This window comes from Gavia stellata, chromosome 22 (assembly GCF_030936135.1).
Source record: "Gavia stellata isolate bGavSte3 chromosome 22, bGavSte3.hap2, whole genome shotgun sequence".
NCBI classification, from domain to species: domain Eukaryota; kingdom Metazoa; phylum Chordata; class Aves; order Gaviiformes; family Gaviidae; genus Gavia; species Gavia stellata.
The window spans coordinates 7,809,258-7,837,257 of NC_082615.1; the positions used below are offsets into that span (position 1 = coordinate 7,809,258).

Genomic DNA, 28,000 nt, shown 5'->3' on the forward strand with positions numbered 1-28,000 from the left:
TCAAATACAACACAAAAGTGTCCATTTTTGTTTTTAATAAATTGAAAAATCTTTTTCACTAAAATAGTTTCCCCGCCCTTCCAAAAAAATTCCGAACTGAGTCTAACTCATCTACAGTTAGCAAAGTGCCCCAGGTACAGTCACCTGAACTGTACCATCGAAGTGGGAACAAAATCAGTCAGTCTTGGAGAAAGGCTCTTTTCCTATCACCAGTACTCTGCCCCTCACTTTTCTGAGCTGCCTTATGGTTCTTGTTTGATGTAGTAACTGGCAGATCCGTTGCTTTCCTGATCAGATGCTCCTTGAAGGAAGCTGTACTCTTCTCCATCTAGCAACTCCTCCTTCAGCTGTAATGAAGTCACTAAAAATAAAAGATGAACATTAAAGGTCTATAAAATTCAAAGTACAACTTTTCCTTAGATTTACTTAATATTTACATTTGGAACAGACCCCAGATTTCTCATCTTCTTATATTCTGCATTTTAGTGATTCTTCTTTCAACACTTAGTATCCCACACAAAGCAGATGCTTTCTGACCATAAATCGAACCTTAAGTTATGCTCTAATATTAACATATTTGAACAAATTACTTACAGCAGTATATTCCTCTACAGGGTTTTCTCAAGAATTTAGTATTTTAAAACACTGGTTTAAGAAGGTAACTGAACATGTTAATAGCAATAATGACTGTTGCTCAGAACAACACTTATTTTATTGTTTACTCTTTTGTTTACTGTTATACTTCCTATTTAGTCTTCATGTAAGTAAAGTCAAGATTAACTGTTGGCCATTTACAATCTATGAATCACCCAATTACTGTAAACGGTCTATGTGAGACAAGAAAAAACATTGACAAAAGATTTCTCGATGCATCATAAAAATTTTAAGATCCCAGAAGGTAAGTTTCATTCAAGCAAAACATCTTTTTCATAGTTTTAATCTTCTCTCTTCTTTCTTTTGTAAAAAGAAAACAGAAATGAGATCTAAGACATAAAAAAGATGTTATGAATCGCAATAATGTCACAATTACTCTTACAGTTTCATTAATGAATAAAATATGAGCACAATGAAAAGAACACTGAAAACAAAACATGTCAAGACTTTCATTAAAGGTGCAGTACCCACATTAAAGGGTTGATTATACAAAAATAAATGGTTCTCTATGACCAAATGAATGAGTACTAAAGCTTGTAGCTACTGAATACAAAGTTTATACGCTTTATCAATGTATCTTGAAATGCAGAAATATGCAGTGAAAGCAAAAAAACCCCACCCCATAACCTGTTGCTACTAGTGGTCCTGCAATAACTTACAGCCATTTGATTATTCTTTTATTTTTCTATGTCATCTTCCATGTTGAAATAAACTCATGTGCTAAATAAATAAAATTTGAAAATTAAGATATTTTAAAAATGTCAAAAAGCTGCAGCGTAATGCAAGCTCTCCTCATTTCTTTCTTTACTGGATGCCTCCTGCCACCTACATAGCCCACAGTCCCTTCCTCTTTTTTCCTCCTACTTTTCCCTGCATTATGCCCAACTCTGATCAAGAATCTTGATCTGTGAAGGTCAACAAAAGTGCTGTCTAAATGATAAGACACACAATTGGTTACTTGGATATGCTGCTAATACCTTAAGCAAGGCTACATGGAGGTCAGGGATACAATCTGAAATCCACCAGGCATGTTCTTTTTCTTCTCTCCCCGCAATATTTGTAGAATGCTTCTGCAGGTACAAGAGTAATAGCAGTCTCCATAATTTGGCTTGCCTCTGGCTAATTTGAACTAAAATGCTTACATTTAGATATTTAATGATACTTTGCTTCCTTTGTCCCTATTATACAGCTTTTAACTACAATCCTCCATAAGAAAAGCTTAGCTACAGCTATACAACAAAAGTTACTTGAAAGAAGAATAAAAAAAGCTAATGGAAGTCATCTGACCAATCATCTTGGAAGTAAAAGGGATGCAGATGCACAAGGCACTCCCTTTTTAAATAGTCTCAGTGATTTGCCTGGAGACAAAGACATACTGTGTCTGATGCAATGACATTCAAACCCCCAAAACATCAATATAGAATGGAGCAATATGGTCCAGAATATGTGCAGAAGTAGGGTGAGCCTCTCGGAACGGTCTCCTCCTCTGACAGGCTGGCTACAGGCTCTTTTAAAAAGTGAGGCTGTCCAACAGTTGCATTTCAGTGCTTAAAAGATCATTTCATATGACTCAAAGATGCACAGTACTCATTGCACGCTAAAGCAGCACCATGACTTTGCTAGAGAACAAAACCACTTCATACTATACAAGATGAAGTAGTACTGAAACCTTCTCCTGTGTTTATGACAGTACAAAAGGGGAAAGAGTTGTTTAATGAACCTTGCTGAGATCTCCAACAGACAAGAATAGAGCAGATGCCTGTCTCGTTACTAATCTTACACTACTTCCATTCAAAGTCATATAAGCATCTCCTGCAACGTGCCTACGTCCTAGCTATGGCTACTAAAACATGAGGCAGTGTGCGATGCTGAGGAATATGCATGCAATTACTAAGTTCCGGATGATCTCAAACGTGTTCTTAACTTATTATATGATATCAGGGTTATGCCCTCCTCTTCCCCAGACTTAAAGGGTGTGGTCTTGCTGGTTTAAATTTAAACACCTTTGGACAATAACAAGGCTACATCACAAATAAAGCTCAGTTTGTCCAGCCTCTCCAAAATGCAGAACTTTGAGAAGTTGCCCTAAAATGATCACAGAAAGCATCGGGTGTCAGAAACCAAAGAACACAGGTGTTTTGCATGAACTCAGAAACCTAATGGCATAGAAAACTCAGACTGTGCATGTCTATGCACTACATAAATGCAATTTAGGTGTAGATTTGCAGTAAGAGAAGAAGAAAAGCTGCGCAGAAACACTCCAGAACACTCTCTCCTAAGCAAGGCTGCTCTTTTGCATCAAAGACTCTGTTAAAAGACAGGCATGTACACACAAGTAGCAAGCTGAAGTAAAAATAAAGGAGTTCTTGAGAAGCGTTGAGAGGTGTGCAGAAGATAGTCAAGGTTTGTCATCGGGATCCAAAGGTGGCAAGCAGGGGTAACACATGGACAAGAGAAACTGTTCTGAATGTATTTCACAGTCAATGAAAAGTGCCAATACGGCAGCCTACTCAGACTAAAACGAGTTTAAGGGAGTGTAAATCAAGAAAATCTGAAGCTGAATCTATCAACCTGGCAACTGTCCTGCAGGGACAGCATAATCCAGTTTGTCTGATAGATCATATTGCTACAACATATTTGTTAGCAATAATTTGTTTACCTGCTACGTTATATTGCCATACATATGAGGAAAAGGGAAGAGAAAAAAATACCAGATCCTTGCAGTGGACTTCTATAATTGAAGATTGATTACATTACATAAACTATCCTTAAATAAGCTCAAAATTTTAATCTACTTGCTCAATATTACCGATAAATGAAGTTTTAAAAGCTTTTCTCTGCTCACTCACACAGATGCACAGCTATACCCAAACCAAACTCAGGTTTTACAGCAAAAATAGGGAAAAGAACCAATTCTAAAAGGACAGACTCTTTTCAAATGTATTTTTCCATATTAGTAACCCACAAAATTTCAAATAATGCTTACATTCTGAAGATCTTTCCACAGATAACTGCCTTTTCTGGACACAAAGGCAAAAATCACTCCTTATTTACTGTGTACAGTTACTTTCTCTGAAAAAGATAATCCACACTAACTTCCTGCTTACATCAAATATTCCCAAATCCACATTACCATTCAGTTTTACAGAGTGCATTTTTGTATTTTAAAACTCTGCAGATCTCCTTTGTGCCTCAGTCACCTACAATATGGGCTCCTATGAAGTTCTAAAACAGCTACAATCCTTTTCTGTGACTAATTCAGTGACGTGATGCATCAGTGAGAATGAAAAGCTCTCTAACAGAAAAAAAGAAAATCAACCAAAATTTGAAGAAAAAAAAAAGAAAAGATTTGATGAGTTAGCACATTACATGCTAGACCATGCTTAGTTCCCCACCCTGTCCGTCATTTCCCTCTGCAGTAACAGAGACTGATGTGGCTAGTTACCTGTTTTGAGGCTGGGACTGAACTCTCGGCTAGTCCTGGGAGGCTGGAAGGCCTCCGGGGCTGTCTGTGCTGGAAGGGTTCGATATGGAGGAGGAGTCAACTCGTCATCACCAGAGAAGCTCCTCCGCACCTCACCTGTCATGGGTGGGCTGGACAAACTGACAGGTTTCTTCCCAACTGGTATCTTCCTCTCTAAACATCAAGTCAAACTAAAATAAACGCTTGGGTTAAAGTGCATTAGGTAACTCAGACTGTTTACCGAGAAATGGCTCTGCTTCATATTCACTGATTCTGGAAAACAAGAGCCTGTACAATGGCACCATTCAGTTATTATTTGGAATATTGTTCTCAACAACCACACTTTAGTCAATGGATTCTAGAGGCTGGCTGGTAGGACTTTAAGTGCATTGCTTAAAAACATGATCCACTTACTTCATACTCTATCAATGAAATACAAATGCTGTAAATTGCTTCTGCTGCAGCTACACTGCACAGTCAATATACAATCCCCTGGCTGGACGCCCAAGACCTACGGGCTCAGTTTGAAACTGCAGTTGTTTCAGTGTGTGTGCCTAAGAGAAAGGATGGTTCTGGGGAAATAATCCAGACCAGACAAAGTTTATCACCTCCACAAACCTAGTTTAAAAATACATACTTTTAATTACTTTAGAATGGTCCTTCCCATTTTTACAGTGCCTTACAAGCACCAATGAGCATTTTGGTGTTTAGAAAAAATATCTGCTAAAATGCCTTCAAATTATTAAACACTGCATTTGTGAAAAAATGTTATGAAAACATTTCCCATGCAAATTATTACCGTGTTCCTCCTTTACCACTAAGATGCTCCGATTCTGGGCCCAAGGAAACTTCTCTACAATTTCAGGGGCGCAAACACTATAATACAACGTCTCCACTGCTTTCAGCTATACCAAAACTATGGTTGCTAATGCTTTCGTGTTCTCAGCACTGTCAGATAAAGATGACATGACAAAAAGAAGCCTAGTTCTGAAGAGAAAAGGTAACTAGATTATGCATAAGCTAAAGATATCACCATGCTTAAATATTCTTCTTACAAGAAGACTTCAGGATGAGCCTTTTAGAGGGGTAACACCATAATTAGGCAGAATGTTGTCTACAGAATCCCAGCTTTTAAGATGTTGAGGTCACTTTATCATTTCAATAACCTTAGTCCAAGGTTCTACTAGAAAGCAGACAATACGAGCAGATGCTGCATACTACATTATTAATGAATTGTCTAGGTGAACTGGTAAGTTACCCTTCAAGTATTCACCTGCACAGCTTTCTGACCAGTAGGAACATAGTAGAGAATCCTACCAACTTCAAATAAATGCTACTGGAAACAAAACTGGAAGTGATGCCCAAGCATTCACAAAAGCACTCACAAAACTTATGCTCGCAATTAGAAATTAGTAAGTAACACAGTGACTGTCCAGGAAACACACGAACTACACGCAACTTGATCTTCCTTTGAAAAAAAAGGATGGACACACTGCTGGCTGAGAACGCAGAGACAAAGCAGAAGGCCCAAGGCATAATTCAAACAGTCCACCTGGTATTTTGCACACACAGAGAACACATTACAGTTATAAAACATTCTAATTAAAAGTAGAAAACTAAAAAGGGTAAAATAAGCATATCTTTACAATCCAAATGCTAGTGAATGGGTTCACTGTCAAGATGACAAGCTGCTTGCATAGCAACATAGTAAATCACCAAAAAATACCAGCTTTATTGAAGGCTAGGCCAGGTAGGACACTAATCAATTCCCACTCCCTTTTGGACAGTCTCCGTATTTAAAATAGGCTAAAGACATTGTTACAGCTTTAAGAAAACTATTTCATGCTCTGTGTATCAGTAATCACAGCAAAACAAATTGTTTGGGCATTCCCAACAGTTAACAATAACAAATGATGCTTAAAGGAAGTCCTAGAAACATCTGTATTATGATCACCCTCTCCATGAAAGGGGTAATAACCTGGTATTTCATATTTTCTGTCTTCATTACTAAATGTGTGCTCATTAACTACTCATAAGTCACAAAGACATAGGGGGAAATTAACACTATGTTGCCCCTTGTAGACTTTAAAAAAAAAGCACAGCTTTTTTTTTTATTCTTAGCTCCAAATTTACTTGTTTTTATGGATTAAGAAACTCTCCTAAACTAAGATATCTCAAAAATCTTCTCTTGTATTCTTTTGCTGTTGAGAAGTTAAACGTTATGGCTGGATGCAACGCTTGTTAAGTTGTTCCCATTCTGTGTCAAGTGAGTGTTAATTCAGCTGGTTATACTAGTTGCTGTAGTGGCACAGTAGAACAGGAGGAGTCTGCCTTTCTTCTCTTTTACCATGATCCCATTATGGCAGAGTTCACTATGTAATCGGTTCTACTTCACACTGAATAAGTGCTACTAGCTTCTCCATGGACTCAGTAAGGACGTAAAATACTGCAATGGAAATCCGCATCATTATACACAGCAGAACGACTCACAGACATTCTGGAGTGCATTGCAAATACATATGACAAAAATATGTGGAAGTAACACCTCTCTGTGCTAAAAATAATCTAGTTTAAGACATATACAGAGTTTTTTGCTAATCAGCTGTGGTTACTTTACCATGAAAGCATTACTACTGCATTATACAGTTTTATAACTGAAATCCTTTTCAAAATAAGACTTTCTAATTTTTATTTAGAAGTGCTGAACAATAAAAGACTACAGAAAACATTTTTTGGTATTATTTCCTGTGACTCAGCACTTCTGTTGCCATAACCTACTAAGAATAAACACGTAGGAGGCAGCCAACTATAACTTTTCATGACCTTGTTCTCTCATGTCCTTTTGATGATTAAGTAGATTTCCGAGTATTCAGTAAACAGTCCAGAAAAGAAACCCATGAGAAGTTCTTCCTTGGTTCCATAGCCCACATTCACTTCAGGTTAGTGAGAAACGAAGAACAAATTCCACTAGGACAAATCTCCTTCCAATGGCACTAGATAAGGGGAATTTCCATTCCAGTGTTTGTGTCACACTGTTAAGAGAGGTATCAAGAAACTTTTGCAGAGGTATTAGATAGAAGAGGAGGGATGAGGTAAGGAGCAGGATGGTCTAGCATCGCTTGCTAAACAAAATCTGCTCAGACAGTCCAGAATTATTCAAGAACAGGTCCTAGACAAAAGTAATTAATGATATAGCCATCTTTCCCTAGCTTAAGGCAACAGCACTCACAACTTTCTCTAGATATTCTCAAATCAGCAGTTTTCCTGCAGCTGAATTCTATTTAAAAAATACTGCTGCAAGATTCTGAACAGGATCTGGATCTTACCATTTATTTCCTCAAAGAGCAGAAAGGAGAAACAGTGCAACGTTTGAGGCACCTAACAAGAGGTTGTAAGAACTTCCCAGACACCTGCTTTATTTGTGGCAGTCACTGGTCAACAACTTTTTACATCTGATGACCAAAATAGCACAGGTTGCTTTCTGCAATGACTAGTGAAGAAGGTTCCAGTTTGCCTTAATAGATCCATGCACAAATTTACTGGCAAGACAAGGATTTTAATTCCTCACATTAGTTCTACACAACTGCAACACTGCTGCACAGCTCTTCATTTAGGTCAATTTTTCTATTACAGGGAAAGGCCCAGATAAAAACAAAGTTTTAATCTCATTTGACACAATTTTCAAAATCACTGCAGGAAGCTAGAGTAGACCTAACTCAGAGTTTAGCTTCAGGTCCTACTCAGAATGAAGATATCTTTTTTCCTATCCCAGGTCAATGGGTCCTTCCCTGATAGCTAGATCTGTGATGGAACAGAAATCAGTAGATGCATCTTATTTCACTACAACAAACTACCATTCCAAAAAGATTTGAAATAAGGGAAATTGATGACAGATTTTTTTTCTGCCCTCACACAAACATGTCTGATTTTTTTTTTCTCCCAATCACCTCAAGATTAGCTGATGAATTCCATGAAAAAAAATTGGTCACTATTCTAGTTGAAATTGAATTACTTTAAAATAGATCAGCATCTGTCTAGGTTTAGAGCTCTAGGTTTTATGAAGAGTTCTCTTAGGTGCAGTTAGTTCACCTTGCACAGTTCAACCTAGCAATTGGTCCATTTAATCAGACTTTACAATGACTGTCAGACTCACCTAGAGTTCTTTTCCCTTACCATGTTTGAAGCTTTATTTTTATGAAATTTTTCACCTTGCCAATGCTTTCCTCCCATGCCTATTCCTTATCTAGGACCAGTGGCCAAAGGCACATGACAGTCCTTAGAAATCCACATCACCTTTTGCAAGTCTCCGATCACAGCACTGGCAGTAATATTGAAGTCATCAAAATGATCGATGCTTTGTAAGATAAGGCTGTCCAGAAGTTACAAAGACCACATAAGGATACATCATCAGGAAATATACTTCACTGAAAACAGCTGCAAAGCAGCTACACCTCACACATATAGAACAGCATAGTTTGAAATACAGAGGCTGTTGAAATCCAAAGTGAGTTTTTAAGACATGGGGGAAAACTGCCAGCTCATGTCCAGCTAGCTTTTCATCCACCAGTACCCCCAAGTCCTTCTCTGCAGGGCTGGTCTCAATCCCTTCATCCCCCAGCCTGTATTGATACTGGGGATTGCCCTGACCCAGGTGCAGGACTTTGCACTTGGCCTTGCTGAACCTCACGAGGTTCACACTGCCCCGCTTCTCAAGCTCGTGTCAAACTAGACCATCTACTTCTATCAAGACAAACTATTCATTCTCATGTGGCAGAAAAAACCTCCCCTCCCGGTTGTAACTGCTTCTTTTTAAAAAAAGATACTGTAAAATCTTGAGTTAAACATCATTAGAAATTGTGTAGCACTTAAACAAGACCTATAGTCTTGTTACCACATCATCTCTTGCACATACACTTCTTGTACAATGTATGCTGTCATGTTGCTGCTGGTCTTGACTCAAGAGGTAGCTGCCTTTCAGAATTGTCAAGTTATTGGAAAAACGCCTTGAGAACCTTTGGAATAAAACTGCCATCTGAAACTACAATATTGCTTAGAGGAGAGAATACAGATGGATCTGATTTCCACAGAAGAATGATGGGAGAAGGCACAAGGTGCTCTTACGATTGGCTGCCTCTACTCCCTTTATTTTACTCATACAAAATGGATTTTCAGTTTAAACCAAGAGAGTCATGGAAATAAAAACATGGAGGAATGCAAAACGTGCATTTGTGCAAATTCAAATTGGTTGTGAATTTTGAAGATAATTTGATCCTGAGGGAAACAATTACTACAGAAAGAACCTGAATACTTCAGATTCTTATAAATGTCACTACCATGTTTTACTGTGACGAGAATAGTCACATACAGCAATGCTATTTATTGTTTCTGAAAATAATAATAGAAAAATTCTATTTACATACAGCTTCCCACAGACATCTCATCTAAAAAACTGGTAATTAAGTCACCTTTTTGTATTAAAAAGGAACCAGCTAGATGGTAACTTAAATTTTCTACATCTCATTCTTTCTGATCCAAGTAAATTGGTTCCTATTCCTACATCCGTGTTACACAGAGCAGAGTTAAAACTGTGTTAATTGATACCTGAATATTTTGTATAAGGCAGTATACCTATATAGTCAATGTATTATTTAATGAAAATGATGTCTGAATACCAGAAATATTGGAACAGTTGTCCACCTACAATTCATATAGATTATTACTAGCAACATCAACCCTGTTGCAAGTTATAAAAAAATGGTTATTCTCAATGAAAGAGTTCCTTTTATGGCATACTGCACCTTTAAGCAAAACACCTGTTTAAACACAAACATTTCCAAATAGATTAGGGACTTAGGGAGAGACCACAAGCTTTTTAAACAACAGGAAAAGTGCAAACACTACTTTGTCACCCACTTTTCTTATGTCCTTTGTACTGTTGCGATTTAGCTTTTTTCTTCTGTTTTGATGAACTTGACTGGCTATCTCTTGATGCTGCAAAAAAATTAAGAATTCAAAATTAAAGTTTAGTATTTTGGAAAAACACTTCAGAATGTGTCAAAGCTGCTACACAGCTACGGAATTTCTCCTTAATGACTGAACGAAGGCAGAATACCTTTATTGTGGGAAAAGTCTCCCATTAAACTACTAATAGTAACTAATATTACCCTCCCATTAAACAACTAACAGTTCTTGAAATACAGTTATCAATTATTATCGTGTAACTTGACCTGACACGACAAGTCTTGATGCACTAAATAAAATACAGCCTTCTCACATAAATACTTCTGCATGGGAATAGCTATGCACACGCTGAGTTCCATCAAATTCAGTATGTAAAGCATATATATTTGAAATCTTCAAGCAATTTAAATTCTCAGCAATACTATTCAAAAATGACAAGTAAGTAACAGGCTTTTTCCCCTGGATCAAATAAGCATCTTCTGGCATTAAATATAGTAAGTAGCCATAGAAACGCCCAGAAGTACTTTAAAAGTCAAGGTGGAAGAGATTAGAACTGTATACTTCTAAGCATTAGCAAGAATTTGTTCTATTTTTCTTATACCTGGTGACCTAACTTGAAAAGGATAAAGTTAGGAAAATCATCACCCATGAACAAGGACCAGTAAGCAACTGTTACATTATTTACAAAACAGGAACTTACATTGTGGTGCTGGAGGCTGTAGCTGATATCCAGTTAGCTGACACCATCCCACTGGATAGAGGTCTGGGGACTCGCAATCCACCCACTGATCATATTCATCTTCCCACCCATCAAAGTGTATCCTCAAAAGACGATGGATAATGCGAGTTACTGTGGCCACACATACCAGGCGAGGTTCCATCAGATCAACAGCCTCCAGTTTCATTCCAACATGAAACCCGTGGTTTGGAACTTCCTGGGAAAGCAAACACAAACAAACACGTTAATTAAGATGGTTTAAGCACAGCGTTGAAGCGAGTATTTCAGTCCACTTAATGTTGGAAAATACCACGTATCATTTATGAAGTTTAATGTATGCCATGTATCAGAAATATTCAAGCTTAATATATGCAAATGGCTCTTATTTCTAAAAGTCTCTGTCTTAGCTTTTCAAAACTGTATTTAATGAAATGGGTCAATCCATGGACTATGCAGACAGAAATTTAAAGATAATACTAATTACAGTTTAAATACACATGTATAATGTTTATTACCTTATTGAAGAGCTTTACAGGTGCTGCTATTGAGTCAGTTTCCCTGAGGTAGTCAAACCATTTAAAAGGGAGTTTTGCATAACCTGTGAATTTTGAATAACATTTTCATACATCAACTGCAAACTTCACACATAAGAACACAACAAAAAATAGTATATTGGCACTGTGTTATGGCTAAAAAGACAACAAAGAAGCAAAACATTAACATCAGAAACTTCCACTGTCTGAGCTTTGGTCTAAGGGACAAGACAGTCATCCGGACATTGCCCATTTGCAACAAGCAAGATGAATAAACCTCTGGATAATATAGAAAGCGTCATTTAATGTTAAGATCATTCGTTCATACTTGAAGCTTTCTGTCCACGTAGATCCTTGATCTCTACAACGCCCCACACAAATGACCCAGAACAGATCATGTAGCTAAGCACATTCAGTGTCTTTCCTGTGGGGAAAGAGCTGCACTATTGAAACACTTGAATTGTTAGGAACAGAGTGGTAAGAACAAGCATCGATATTTTAAAACTTAAATAAGGCTAAAAATAGCGATAATACAGAAAATCACAGGATTTTTTTCCCCCAATCTTAAAAAGCTATTGTAAAGGGAAGAAAATCTCTCAAATATATTTAGTTTTTGTTCATCTACTGAATACGCATAAAACATGCAGGACTATTTTTCCACTTTGGGCAACTTCTACAATTGCTTAAACCAGTAATTCTCAAATTCTAGCTGGAACAAGTACAGCTTGAAAGATTTCTTTGTGGTAGTATGTAGTGATGGACATTCTGAAAAAATCCCAGTATAGTGGGCATGGGGAGCTACGGGAAAGAGTTGGATCTCATCTAAGTGGGGGTAGAGAGCTCCTGCCGAGTCACAGCTCAGTACTGCAGGGCCAGACTCATCAGGCAGCTAACATTCAGAGCCCAAAATGCAATCTCATTCTTGAAAGTGTCTAAGCATCTTTATCTACTGATTTCTGCAGGAGATGAAGATGTTTCGAAGACATAAGCTTATAAAGTCCAATGATTTAATAGCAATTTAGGTAAGTCATCCACATTGCTAAATGAAATTTGGAAGAGTGCTCACGCTAGGTACATAATATCTGCATGAACAGATGTAGCTGGATAGCTAACAATTAATAAGGGTAGTAATGTGTCAGTTTTGCATATTAATGCTTTTATTCTTAATGCAGAGTTCCTCTGGCTAGACCGATATATTTGTACGCAAGTCCTTTAAATAACTTCTCACCACACACATGAGACATGTGCACGTGGTCCTTATGAAGAGTCGTCAGAATTAAGAAACTGTCCATTTTCAAGCCCCTAATTTGGAAAGCAAAATACACCTCTCGTAAGACCTAAGAAGCTTTGATCCTATTAAATATATTAATGCACATTACGTTCTGTATTTTACTCCCGTTAATTCCTCTTTCAAATGACTTAGATTATTGCATGTGTGATTTATAATCACCTCTCAGTGGACGATACAGGACTGTTACGGAAAACTGCAATAAAAGGCAAAATATACACGTAGATAATAAGGTTGCCATGATACAAGAAACACACAACTATCAGAAACTTGCTAACAACAAAATTCACATATATTGTTTAAGTAGTGTTTCAAGAGGAAAATTTTCATCATAGAAGGGAGGTTTTTTTCCCCTATTCTGTATCGTCAATTTAATGTATTTATTTCTAAATTTATTGCTATGTATTGATATGCATGCTTTTTCCTCCCACAAAAATTTTTCCTATTGCAAGAGACTCTTGCACCACATATTTTTGACGGGTGATTATGCCCATGAATTTCTAGCCAATAATTTCACTAAATTAGCTGACTGAAAAATAATAGTAAATCTGTCCAACTGCACTTCCCACGTACTCAAGAGATGACAGATTCATTAGTGTGCAATAAAACTGTATGAAATTATTTTCTTCATGTTGCATTACACTGTCTTTGTAGTTATTACCTAGAAAAATAATTCAATAAATACAAGTAGAAGCCTGCAAGAATGAGAACGGAGAAAAAATCCATAGAAAACCATGATTATCTGCTGTTACACAGCTAGTTACAATCCTCTTTATAAATTGCTAGACCAAGACAATAAAATGGAAAAATGAAGGCAATACAGTCTTCTGTAGGCATATGTGCTAGTGGACAGACAGCTTTTTCTCACAGAAGGGATTATGCAGCATACAGCTCTAATGGCTACTTCCTCGAAGCTCAAGTTTGTGATTATTCTGCAAAAAATTAACTGATATTGTTGCGAATTAGCCTAAGTCTGAGATTCTTTACAATGTTCGTTAATCCTTTTGGTGGCCAGGACTTGCCAAGCAATGACATATTCTGAACAGTCCTTTTAGTGACTAGTGTACTTCCCATTGACTTAATAGATTTACTATTTAACTAGTGGCTATCCTCAATTTCTGACAGCAAAAGCAAATTATTTTAGCCAGAGAATCAATCAGATGTTAAATTTGACTTCTTGTGAATGAAAAGTTTGTTATCTCTGTTTTAGATTACTTTGAAGTTACACTGTTGCATTTGTTTCAGACTTGAGAAAGTCCTAAAAAGTGACATGAATTTTGTAGACTGAGTTAAGAAACAAAGCATATGGCACATACAATATCACTGAAAAATATTCAAAATAAAATGTGGTCAGAATGCTATATGTACCTCTGGGTGGAGTTAGTTCAATCATGTTAATTTCACAGAAACCAACAGGGAAAATAGAAGGGGAAGTGGCATGGTAACAAAACCAATCAGACCCATCTGCTGCTTCTGAGCCATCAATCCCAATCATAAGATAGCCATCTGCTAAAACCTTTGTAAAGAAAAACAAAATTTTACATTAAATACCTTTAACTCTGTGATAAGGGTAGAAAGAAAGCATGCCATGTTTCAAAAGAGTGAAAAGTAACTTGGTAATAATGGAAGTACACTTAGAAGGACATTCAATTATAACAAAATAAAAAACCCCAAATCATACCTGTCTCCAAGACCGTGTGTACTATTGTCAAATGTACCTTTGTTAACTGCAAAGTTATGAGATGAACATTTCCTTTTTCTGATCTCTAGTTTATTTTTCTTGTGAACATCAGTTCTACTTCTAAAGCTTTGTAATTCGGTCTACTCTTTAGCTTGCAAGGATATTCTGCACACCATTAATAAAAAAAAAAAAAAAAAAGACTCAAAATAGCCACACTCCTCATTGGTAAGGTTATGCAATTCTGCTAAGCTACTTTTTACATTTTTTTCCTCTTTTAAAAGACATTTCACATGAAAGGGATCCCTTTCAATCAAGCTAGGAAAAAAAGTACATCCTTAAAATGTCTTCACAGACTTCTGCAAGTAAGCAAGATGAGGTTTCTTTTTGAATAGTTGCAAAGCATTTGGTATAATTCGCAGAAGAGAGTCCGGCAAATTAATCCCACAAACATTATGTTCTAATTAAACATAAGGCCGAATTTCCAGATATTAAAGTAAAAATAAATAAAATTTACATATTCTTTTTCATAGAAGTTGTATATAAACAATTAATGGACATATTCCATAAACATCCACTGTGTGAATGAACTGCATTTATTTTGGTTTTGAGCTTTTTGTTTCAAATCTGAATAAAGGTGAGTGAAAAAAGGATTTCCATCTACCTTCCCAAAATACACATTTGTTTTCTTACCTTTCTAATAGTTGCCACACATATTGCTGAAAGGTTTAAGGGGTCTATAGCTTCCAATTTCATTCCTTCTTTAAACCATTCTCCAGCTGCATCAACCTCTTTTACCTAAGGAATCACATAACAGCACCAGAAGCTAAGAATCTAATAAGCCTGGAACAAAATATAACCCCACACCATCAGAGCCACAGGTTGAAATACCTGTTCTATCACCCCTCTTTATGTCAAGGAGGCCAAATTAGGTAAGCGTTTGAATAAAAATAAAGTAATGCTTGTGCTGGGCATACTTCCAGGACTTAAGTAGAGTTTCAGGTCTGTTTTACACACACCAGGAACTAAAGGTCCTCAATCAACTCTGAGGAAACAGTCTTCTTGCTAGCAAACTCACCTTCATAAATAAATGTGGGGGTGCATCAAAATGTCCATCCTGTTTCTTTGTAATATCTACAAGGGATAATAGCACATATTATTCAGAAGTTTTGTTAATAGAGCAGACAGTATGCTTTTCTGAATATGTTAACTAGTACAATGCAATCATTGGTGTGGGAGGCCCACAGTTTATAATAAGACTACCACAAAAATCTGGAGGACATAGTCTACCTATTTTCCTTATTGACTTCTACCTGAAATACCTCCATAACACAATCTCATTTATGGAAAAAAATAAAATACAATATTTACAAGACCACTTGATTATGTCACAAAACTGATACAAATATACACGGAAGCTTTTGCAAAAAATTGTCAACTAAACTACTTTGCAATATGTTATGACAGAAAATTATATTTTTTCTGTAATTATACATAATCACTTTAAATACATATGTAGCTGGTTTTATCCAACTGTTGAATACCACTTTCCAAGGGGAATCCCTGGAACTCTGTTAGAGACATTACTTCTGGGAAGAAGCACTGTTCTTCATTCCTCTAATTACACTTATTTATAAATGGTTTCAGTGAAAGTTTAAGTGTTAGGAAAACTGAAGGTTTTCCTGAAGTGATACGTTGTGGAATATTTTACAGAAATTCTGTTTCTGACAAGGGACTTAAGCTCAATGGAGCAAAGAAATATTAAAAAACAGACTTTTTTTTTGTAATATAAATTATTTAACGTTCCTAAGCAAGTATTTTTCTATTTTCGATAACGAGGGCCTTAACTGTGTACCATCTATTAGACTGTCACTAAATCTTCCCTGTCCATCTCCTAATGCCCTCTAAACCATGTAAATCTTGCCATATAAAAATATTAGATAGTCCTTAAACTTGCAAGTAAAAAAAAAATTCAGTATCTAATAAGATACTTGACGACGTTGTATTGTACAAAAGAGATAAATGTGAAGAAACTAGGAGTTTGTGGAGCAGAACTGTGTAATTCCAGGTATCAGCATGAAAAATTATGTTTACCATGCTTGACTATTGCACCTCAAGGTTTTCCTGCCTAGACAGTTTGTTAACCACTGTTTATCATTGAACCTTTCTAGATATCAACATACTCCAAATAAACTGAAAATTTATTTTGGCTTTTCCAAGGCTGCAAAAACCACTAATTATACTTTTAACTGAAACTCCTGAACGTAATATAATTGGTAAAACCCCTGGGCCATGTTATATACATTTTTAAAGCTCATTATTCAAGCTAGTTTTATTGACTGTATAAAGTGACAGTACTGCTTAAGTCAGACTTCTCCAAGCCAATACTGCCCACAAAGACACCTCTAAAGCACAAGCTTACCAGATCTTTTGAATCTGTGTCCTATACTCCGAGACCAACCAATATGATGAATGAGCGGACTGTACATATGGCACCAGAAGTCATCAGTTTTGTCTTCACTTTCTTCATACACCAACCTTAACCGTCCCCCAATGACACTTTCTACAACTGCCACCCTTGTCCGACAAAGGTGCGTTTTGTCAACAACTTCTACTCTCATGGAAGTTTTGAATGGATACTGCATACTCTCAGACACCTTAAAGTAACAGGAAAGAAAACCATTCTATAAGAATATACTCTGTTTTTCTTTAGTCATCTGTCTTCTGCTATTACAGCGTAGTATCAATGCATTTCTCATTTAATTCAAGTACGTGTTAATGAACCTGCAAAAATGACACAAATCATTTCTCTTATATTTCATTGCACATGGGGAGAAACAAAACGTTTCAGAAAACTAAGTAGAATAGATCCTACAATGCTTTAATTGTATCAAGTACAGTCCCTAATACAATTCTCACATAGGTTAAAGGAATTTTCCATTGACTTAATGAAAGTTTGTTCAGTTATTAGCAATGGATAAAATTCCCCTGAGAAACAAATTTTAACAAAAAAAAACCCAAGATGTTTTTTTTTTTGCTTTGTCACCCACTCAAAATATAGCACTTTAAAAACAGGATTAAAATACTTTTTTTATAAAAGGCACAGAAAACAAGCCTTCAACATAATTAAAGCTGGCTACTCACAAACATCTTTCTTCGTAATATACCAAAAAGAAAGGAACAGAATGGAAATAGATGTTAATCTGCCTTGTGACAATACATTCTGTTTAAAAATCAGTATCTGTCACTTGCCATTTCCATTATGAACTCCCCCAAAGTGTTGAGACCTTGCCAATGTAATTTGGCTTCTAACTCAGCCAATTTTTAAATAGAAATGAACAACTGCAGAAAGGTTTTTTCTTCTTTTTAATATTAGATGCAGTGTAAGACAACAAGTCTCTTATTCCTACTAAAAGTTATGTAGCATCTCACAATATTAGTAAGTAAACTTACAGCACACTATACAGGCAGCTGCCACACTTAAAGACATGACCTAAAGACAGCAAAAAATTCTAGTCCAGAGCAGATGAAAAATATTAACATTTAAAACTATGTATTTTATTGCATCTAGATATGTGCTATATTGACACATTTTGTTCAGTTTCTTGAAATAGTGCATGATAAAAGTCATTCCTGAATTAGAAAAATTGGTTTTAATTTTCCTTACGTATCACAGGGTAGCTTATTAGCACTTTTTTTTTTTTTAAATTGGGGTATTTTGAAATTAGAATAAACTAACTAGTTTTTAAAGAAAATTACTTTCTGCTAGAGGAAACAGTTTTCCAAATATATACTGACAAGTGTGGACATAAATGGAGAACAGAGATTCCAAGGAAAACTGTATTTAAGGGAAGAAACTACTGTATCATCTTCACTATAAAAGGAGCTAATGTGCCATTGTAAAATACTTCAGTTCTTCACATTGTGCTGCAATTTTGTTTATATTACATCATTGATATTGCATCAGCCTTACCTTCTGAGAAAAGTCAGGAGGAAGTGTTTTGGCACCAGTAAGTCGTTTCACTAGAAAAGCTTTCCAGTTTGTGTATTTGTGTTGGATGGCTGTTGCAAATGAAGGGGAAAAAATAAGCCACTGATTTTTAATTGTGTCCGTTAAAGACAATATTAGAGTCTGGAATATGTAAAGAAGAAATCCCAGATGATTGTTAAAAAGCCTGGATGACAATAATGACAAAAACCTCTTTAGAGAATGAATGCTACCCAAGATTAAGTTTATGGGTATGTCAGGGCAAAGAATTTAATAACAAAATATAAATAAAATCAGTGCATGTTCACATCACTGATTAGCTAACCGCTTCCACCTTGATCTTAAAAGCTTTAAGTCGCATCAGATGGGCTACTCCAAGAAACACTTTCAGCATCAGTCAAGTCCTTATTTTTCCAAAAGTTAAAATGATTTATTCATAACTGTTCAAAGAGTTGCTGTGGTAAAAAATACTTTCATAGCTGGACCATGAGCAAATTTAGTTTAATAAAGACAGACTTTTATATCAATCAGTAAAAGTACTATTTACATACTTCGAGGAGGGACTAGGGGCTTCCCACTGGTTGCACACCAACCAACTGGGTGGATGTCAGACCCACAAACGTTGCACCAGAAGTCAAGACTTGAATCATTTTCAAAGCCTTCATATCTTAGCAGAGCATTGTAGCCTGAAAGAAAGCAATCCCGTTTAAAAAAAGACAAAAATTTAACAAGATTATAGACGATCTATTAACATTTCTTTACCAATCGTAATGTATATTACATTGGATTTTTTTGACGAGAACTTTTTCTAGAACATTATTCTTATAGCACATTTCTACATGTTATTAATGCACAGAATGGATTACTTTGGTAAATGTGCATGTGCTATCATGTAAGTCAAATTTTAATTAAACTTCTTGAACTATAAACCTTTAGAAGTTCCATGTAGGAGGACAAAATCAATTAATTACCCACAGTATCTGCTTTATTCCTATCTTAGCTATGTGACCTTGAATTTTTAACTTTTAACCAAGAAAAGTGATTTGTATAACAAGGCTTACTTGCTAGCTATTATACAATTTCCTATCTCCTCATTCTGCACTGCTCTTACTGTACTCTTAGGCAATATAAAAAGAAAAACAGGCATTCAAGCTTCAAGTGAAGACACTGGAAAACAGCATAACATAGTGATAGTGCTGAAACATGTAACCTATTGACATGGCTCTGACAATCTAACCAGTGTCAACATTCTACTAACCAAGTGACCACTGACTAAATTATTAGCTCCCTTCACACAGTTATTTTGATTATTTTAATAATTTCAACTAAAATACATTCACCTGCTAATTTTACAATTCCAGCTATCCAGAAGACTTTGGTAGGTAGGCTGCAGTCGGTGTTTGGAACCTCCACTCGCACTCCTTCCGAGATATCACCCCAGCATGTCCCCATAGGTGCCTATCATTTAAGGTAGGGGGGAAAAGTTACCAGTTCACCACATGAATGTAATTTTTTTTTGTTATATTAGTGTTTTAAAAGCAACTTAAAAAGACAAAACAATCAATATACAGGATAAGACATAAGCATATGTTTAGAAAAAAGTCGTTCTATGAAAACCTAGTTTGATTTTGATTTGAACCTTATGTGCAGTATTGTAATTGCATAGAATTATTAGTGTGTATTTCCTGCAAAAACTATAGGATTCCAAGTTTAAAAATCTGTAAAGCACAAGCACAAATTGCATATACTCACAGGTCAGCTTTATTCTATGTCTCAACTAGGTGCAAGCTACTGATTTTAGTGAGAACTGTGTAATTCCTCTGCAATACTACTTGCAAGAAAATTATGGCACTTGAAATTCATACCTGTACCACAGACACCAAAATCTTTACATTCTGTAAATCAGAAACGTTCCTGAAAAAAATGCCTAAAAGTTGCTTCTTGAATCTATTCTAACCATCTATTATGGCAGGGTTTATCATCCCCTGGTTCACATCCACTCAGAGGAACAGGCTTTCATATCACCTGAAAGTGATCATTCCTTCAAGCAAGCAAAAAAATACAAGGCTGAGTGGCACCTTTTAAACGAATGCCAAAAGGAAATGCACAGCTGGATTCCTCACACACTGTCCTGAAGGCTTAGACTAATGCATTAGTAAAAAAAAAAAAATACAAGCTTGATGAACCATTAAGGATTTGGGAAAATTGGAAATAAAAATTACATTTAGTTTGCTATCTCAAGAAGATTTTGTTGAACAGAGCATCACAAAAAGATAGTCAAAGATGGTATTGTAGAGACACCAGAAACGCACAGTGCTGAAGAATTTAAAACCTCAGAATATTATATTGGTAACAAAATAGAAAATGACAGAGTCCACATTAACCTGAGACCACCAAGAAGGGAAAGATCCGGATTTGGGGTATTTTGGAATAACAGCCATAAATTCTAAGGTGTTCTGAGAAAAAGGAAATTCTTATCAGTTCAGAGAATATCCCGATATCACAGGGACAATCGAAGGGATCCTCTGGCTCTGTACCACAGTGGGCAGACAGTTTTCTAAGGCTGTGTCTCATTTACAAAGCTCTTTGCAAACACAGCGAACTTAACAGCTCAGTGGGAATAGCCTCCATCTTCACAGAATTTTGTTTGACAACCACAAGTGAGGAAAGTTGGATTAACCCTGAATGACTGGAAATCATGATACTGAAATTTTGCTGCCAATCAGCAATAGCCAACTAGCAGCACTAAACACCAAACTTATTTTAAAAAGGGATACCCTTCACTAGTAGAAATTTTTGAGGCTAGGCATGCAAAACTTAAAACTAGTTTTAACTATTAAAGGAAAAATAAGTTATTGCAAGTATGCCAGCCTGGTCTCTTCATGTTCTGCTATGTCCCATCTACACCAGTCTAGACTGCAGAGCTCTTTTCTGCCATCTGGCAGACAGAGAGAAAAAAACAACTTGAAAGATGATGGCTTATTTTCACACACAAAAATATGCAGATACAGCTTCTTCATCAAGTCGCTATCATACTCGCTATCACCTCTAAATTGACATGTAGCTTTTTGAATAGAATCGGGGAAATAAACTTTTCTAACTGCATGTTTTAGAAAATCTTGTTGCCTTGTATAGAGATACAGAAGAGGCCAAACAATCACAAATAGCAGCGCTGAATAATTTCATAATCCAGCTGCACTTAATTGATATTTTACTGCCTGCTCATCTATTCAGTTGATTCAGAGAGAAAAGTATATCGAAACACTTCTCCTCACATCAACTGGTAATGGAAATGTCACAAATTTTTATTTTGAGAACGTGGATTGGTATAGAGGGAAATAGCAGAAAGTTAAATTTGTCCTTGTCTGTGAAAATACTGGTTCTGCTAGTTCTCCTACACCAATCCATATGGCTCACCCTTTAGAAGAAGGACGCCATCCTGTGCAGCATCACTACTGAAATGCCAGATAACTTTACTGTCCTGAAATGATGGTTTACAGTATACCTGATATACTGCGCCATCTTTTCCTTTTTCATTTGTTATGAATATTCTTAAGGGAGGAAGACTGGATAAACCAGGGCTATAACAGCCATCTTCCTTCATGTCTTCTCTGTCTTCATCTAATTAATCAATCAATGTTTGCACAGTGCTTTGAAAAACTCACAAAGCACTATGTAAGTGTTAAGTCTTACTCGTCTGCTGGCTGGAAGGGTAACTCTGAAGTCTGGATTGGCATAGTGTGAACTAGCAGAACCATAATTTACAGGTAAGAACAAATTTACCTTTCAGACTCATGACGAAGAGATCCACTTCGTGTCACTCCCAAACAGGGAAGATCTGGTTCATTGCTTCCTGCTCCGGGAGATGACTTGGGACAGTCTAATCTGTGAGCTGCAGCTGCCTTCTCTGCAAGGTAAGTTGCAATCAGGAAGGTCCTGTTTGACAGGAGCACCTAAAGGCTAAGTATACCCACACGCCTAGCTGAACAAAGATCTCGTGGGTTAAATAATTGGCTTCTAGAAGTTTTGGATGGCACCAGCAGACACTGCCGTGATTTCAGACTTGAAAACTGAATCAGGACTTTAACGGCAAAGTGATGCTACCAATTCCTGAAGCCTATGGAAACTATGCTGATACCTTGTGTGTGAACAGTACCCCCACAAAAGGTAATGCCAGAGAAGACAATGTGCAAAATGGTTTAAAATAAAAAGTTCAAAGCAAAGCACTGCCCCCTAGTGTAAAACCCTGGAAACGCTCCCTTTGATTGATTTATTTATTTAACAAAAGAAACCCACAAGTATGAAAATATTTCGGCTCAGAATAAAATTAAACTGGAAGAAGGACTAAAAAATTCTGAACTTCAGAAAATGTGCATCTCACTAGCAACAGAGTGGAAAAGAGTAATTACTATTAATTGTGCATTAAGTAGTACTGATAAACAACTCAAAGCATGGTATTTGCTTTCATTTCTAGGAATGATTTGAGCTAATAAAAGCAAATCTCGAAAAATGTAAAAACTGTTTAGAAGACAATGAAATTGGAATGCAGGTTAGCAATGAGCACATTCTATGTTACTAAGCTGTAACACAATATTAAAAACATTAAATTAAGAGTTTTCCTCCTTGCATCAGCTACTGCTGTGTGTCTGATTAACGCAATTTGACAAAAAAGCTGTGAGGTGCACAAACTGTAATTCTGGCTTTGTCACAGGCTTCCTATATGACATAAACCAAAGCAGTTTCTCTACATCAGTTTACTGAACTATAAAGTGGGCATAGTTGTACTGTTGCTAGTGAGTTTCATTAGTGTTACTCAACACTGAAGTCTGGAATGAAGGTAACAGGGAAGTACCGAAGCTACATTAAGGGCATCGAAAGACTTGGAAATTAATTCTTCTCACACAGAGAAAAGAGATAGAGAGAACTTCAAGATTATAATGTTTTAATTCTAAAATATAACTGTTTTAAATTGAAGAGGAAATAACTCCCCAGGCAAAACACAAATGATCTGGGAAAATTACATCAGACTTGAAATACTGAAGTATACCAGATTATTAAAAAATAAATAAATCAATAAGCCAAATCCCACATCTTATAATTCCCTTAAATTTTCTTAAATATTGATCCCAATGTTCCCTATTGAAGATCCATACAGATATACCCAGTATAACGAGATACATATTTTATCTAATAACAAACTTAAGGGTAGATATGTCATGATTTTACTGTCAATTCAAAACTTCTGTTTTGAACAGAATAAGCTTTATATATTCAATCTTGCGGACACACACAGCGTGTGCATGGAATCCATAATACGGATGGTAAACAAACATCAACTAACACAAACTTTTACAAATCAAAGTAATATAGCACACAGAAAACATAGCAATAATCATTCCAGACAGACAAAAAGAGTATTGTTTCTTTTAATTATCAACAGAGAATGAGAGAGAGAGAGAAGGATCTAACAAGAGACAATGTGTTTTCAGATTCTGACTGGTTTAAATTAATATATTTTTCAAAGAAATCATTAAAGTAAAACTAAATGCAAATCACACCGTTGTAACACTAATATCTACCAAAGAAATACAACTCTCCAAAGGAGACTGCAGGAGTTGCATTTTACTTGTATAAAAAAGGAAAATGGGGACAGAAAAGGGACAACATTCAGGCTTAGTAGCACTGTTGCCATGTAGCTTGTGAAAATTTTCAAAGTAAAATGTGAACGTGAGTATTGTATCTGTTCGCATTATTGGTGTACCATTCAACCTAATGAATGAAGCAGTAAGAAAGGAAAGTAGAACTCCTTTTAACATGGAATGTTATAGCATAATTCACAAGTGACCTAACTATTGTATCTGTATCCTAATTCAGGATGCCATACATCATGAAGCATTTGTCATTATAAGAGCACAGCCCATGTTATCAAACAATACCTTTTAATATGTACTTATGAAATTACTTATTATAGCATGTACGTAACTGTGAAAGCAAAGTGCAAACATGCTTACTTAAGCACGTGGAATTTGATACAAATCCACGAAGCTATACTAATGCAAGGCTCTGTTCTGGGCAACAGTTAAGGCCTCTAAGCATAAAGGGTGCTATTCACAAAGTGCCAACTGCCAAGAGCCCTCAGCTCCTACTGATTTATGAGTTGACAGGGCACAGCATGAATTCCAGCACTGGACAGAAAATATGTCTCTCTTCTCCCTTATGGGCAACTTCCACAAAACAAAATGTTTCTTTTGATTGCAATTTTCATCAGATAATTTCGAGCAAAACAAAACTTTTGTAAGAAGATGGAACACTTCAACTTCCTAAATAAAAGAAAAAAAAAGTATGCTGAGAAAACACTTTCTGTCAGTAAAGTTTTTAATTAAGAGACAGAAAGTACTAAGAAAATTTTAAACAAGATCTAATAATTGGAATTTAACAAACACATTAAAGACAGATGCTGCTAAATATTGTCCTCATCCCCTTATTACATTCTGTAATGACTGAGGACTCTCTGTTTGGAATTTTTGTAACTCTAATACAAAGAAAACCAACCTCTAATTTCAGATTTACAAAAAGCCTTCATTTTCCTCTATTTCTACACTACCTGGCAGCACGACCGACTAAAAACTAAGAAGAAAATGCCAAATCCAAGCACGTAACCAAAAGATCAGTTCAACATAATGGAGCAAGCCTGACTCAGTCTAAAAAGTCTTTTGTAACTTTTTCTAATATTGCATGACCTGATTGGTTTGATACCCTGTAGTGCATTTGACAATTTTTGCACCTTGAATGTGAGAAAAGTAACTTCACAAGTGTTTAAGAGTCCTCCTTTTACTTTTATCTTTGTTTATGAAAGCATTTATGATGAGAGTAACCGATAGTGTTCAGAACGGTTTTAAAAGACAGACAAAACCAGATACCTATCTAAAAAAGCAGTCATACTAACACAGTTTACAATGTAATTTCCATAGTCCAAGGCTATGAAACATATTTGGATATGAATGTTTTGCAAAAATTAATATCAGAATTAACATGGACACTCTCTCTCTCACGCACACACACAAAAAGATAGCACATATTGAAAAATACTTACATGTTTAAAACAGGTAACAGGAGCTGCTGTAAAGCTATTGCTATTGATGTAGTTACCCCAGCTGAAACCTTCCACAGGGACAGCTGCTAAGAGAAAGTTATTTTATTTAGGAAGCTGCTAATGAGCCACAAATCTTGTATTACCAAGAATTGGTTTCAGCTCTGTTTATATGCCATTACCTGCTTTAGTCTTTGCCTGGTTTTGTAAAGTTGCTTGGTACTGAGCATACGCTGCTAATTTAGCCACTAAGGGTTGTTTTTGTAGAACTTTAGCCTTCTTTGTTGGAGGTTTACCCTAAAACAAGAAAAGCTAAGTAAATACAGTCTCTCCAAACTCCCATTAGGAAATTTCCATAGGTCTGTAGCATATCTCTGGTACATTTAACCAAAATTAGAACAACACAGAATGGAAGTTGACTAAGTATCACAAAACTACATGTAATAAAATAAATTTAAAAACCAGGAGCAAAGAATGTCCAAAAGATGACTTTTGTACTAGTATTCCAACTTGAACAGCATTATAGATTCACTGTTGTTTACCTGAAAAAAAGATAACTTTTAAAAGCAGGTCAAAAGGAAGAACTTTTAACCTAATTTCTACCAACACAATTTCTTGACATTTATTGCAATGAATTTGAGATAGGATATAATGATATTTCCTGACATTTCTCTCTCTTTTCTTCAATGTTACAAATATACCTTCATGATTATTTGATTAATATTAAAGTGAATAGACCAAAATCAATTTTGCAAATCCATGTAGTTAAGAAAGCCCTCAAAACCAAAACACAACAACGCTAAATAAAACTTTATGCTCTCTAAAGCCAGAAAGTATCTTGGGTATGAGATGCATGGAATTTCAAGTCACTACATATGTAGACTGAAGATTTTTCCTGATCTTTTTCTTGCAGGAGGGCCACTGCTGCAGAAATGAAATAAGGAGTCAGTATTCTCTGGAATTTGCTCTGCTGAGCAAAGTAATTTGTTCATGACAGATACATTTTAATGTGTTAAGAAACTCGACTTATCTTAAAACATCATGCAAGTTTTACAATGCACATGTATTACAAACACAGACTATAGTAAGTATGTAAAGAAAATGGTGTCTGTACCGCTACCTGAAGTCTGGCCAGAATGCTGGCCTTCTTGGAATTCGATGAATAGCTTCTAGAGCATGACACACTGCAGAAGCGTTTTGTTTTAGAGTAAAAAGCGTCACGGACACCAACCATTCCACACATCTCGCATGTAGCTAATCAGAGGAGACAAAAAGCCAAATGTTAATAGTGTAAATCAAGACCTCAGTAAAAATTCAGAATGAAGACGATACAAGGAAGGTCCTGTAGGTGGCACTACCCAACAGTTTCTTAGGGTTTGACCCTGAAGAGAATTGCACAGAAAAATAATTTAAACTAAGAACATCACCACAAATGTCAGTGAAACACCAAGAACCTCAGGTTCATTGGTGAAAGGGTGCCTCCTTTCTGCTCCCTATTAATTTTACCACTGGTAGAAGTGAATGACCCAGCTGAATCAGCTAAAGCTGATTTCTGTGTTTTCATGGCTCTCAAGGAAACGTCTGCTTTGAATCTGGGCCTGCCAATCTTGATTTCCTCTAAATATTTAATACTTCCGACCTGAAATAAAACCAGATCTCTCTTTCAATCATGAATTAGTATACCCAGATCTCTCTTTCAATCATAAATTAGTATACCAAAAGTACCCTTGCCCACCAATATTCTCTTCTAGCTTCAGAGGTTGAAAACACCACCCACTGAGTTGTTCCATGATTAACAACAGTTTGTGACCAGCTTACGCCAATGAGACAATACCAAGATTCTACCCAGAGAGAGCTCTACTTATCACTAATGATTTTGGCTAAAATATTTTTTCCCCCAATGATAAAAGCAATCTTCCCTTTTTTTATTTTTTCCAGTATACTCTAGCTCACGGCTTGTAGGTAGTGAACAGGCATACACTGACAGACTTCATATAGTAGCAGTAATGAAGTATAGAAAGAAATATATTTTAATATACTGTGTAAATAACATAAAGGGTAGAAAAAAATATATGCCCAAGAGTAGAGAGAGCACACTGACATTTTCCTCAAAGCTCAAAGAATAAAAACAATGTACACGAGAACATACACATGCATGTGCATATATACACAACACACATTTGATGGGAGGGTGGATGTTTCCATACTATTTCTTTCCTGACAGCAGGATTCAAAATCCATCTTATTTCAGTTTAGCAAAAACCAAACAATTCCTCCCTCCCAAACAAACCAACCAACCCCAACCCTTCAGCTGTTTTGGCCCATTTTCAATTGGGACCAACATTTGGGATTGGACCCTCACAACTCGCAGCACAGGCTGAAAAACAAATATTGAACTCTTTGTACTTATGCACCACATACTTACCCATGCCAGATTTGCCATCTGGATAAGTATAGACTTGTCCATTGTTCTTTATAATTGGGAGACTGGACGGCAAAGGAGCAACCTCCTCTTCACTCTCATCTGAACTGGAGCTGCTGCTGGTGTCCTCACTACAACTATCATAACCGTCAAACATCCCGAATGAATCACGTCTTTTCCTTTCTGCTCGTGAAGTATGTTCTGT

General features: G+C 36.2%; 1 protein-coding gene across 1 annotated transcript; it reads right to left on the minus strand.

The window, feature by feature from the left end:
- Positions 1 to 7: 7 nt before the first annotated feature.
- MBTD1 (mbt domain containing 1) lies at positions 8 to 28,000 on the minus strand. The gene is made up of 15 exons (XM_009821872.2): positions 27,799 to 28,000; positions 26,494 to 26,627; positions 25,556 to 25,670; positions 25,377 to 25,459; positions 19,624 to 19,741; positions 18,835 to 18,969; positions 18,269 to 18,357; positions 16,718 to 16,952; positions 15,374 to 15,429; positions 14,989 to 15,093; positions 13,986 to 14,133; positions 11,312 to 11,394; positions 10,779 to 11,013; positions 10,031 to 10,108; positions 8 to 361 (listed from the first exon to the last, which is right to left on the minus strand). Exons 1-15 carry the CDS (start codon positions 27,950 to 27,952, stop codon positions 243 to 245), a joined length of 1,887 nt encoding a protein of 628 aa, XP_009820174.1. The 5' UTR covers positions 27,953 to 28,000; the 3' UTR covers positions 8 to 242.

What these genes read in the sequence shown, in the direction of transcription:
- MBTD1 (XM_009821872.2), bottom strand. Translation starts at nt 27,952, where the DNA reads ATGTTTGACGGTTATGATAGTTGTAGTGAGGACACCAGCAGCAGCTCC. An exon ending in CTGTTACCTGTTTTAAACAT is followed by an intron (nt 19,742 to 25,376) that starts GTAAGTATTTTT and finishes CTTAAATGATAG; the next exon opens with GCACCTATGGGGACATGCTG. An exon ending in CTCCTGACTTTTCTCAGAAG is followed by an intron (nt 16,953 to 18,268) that starts GTAAGGCTGATG and finishes TGTTACTTTAAG; the next exon opens with GTGTCTGAGAGTATGCAGTA.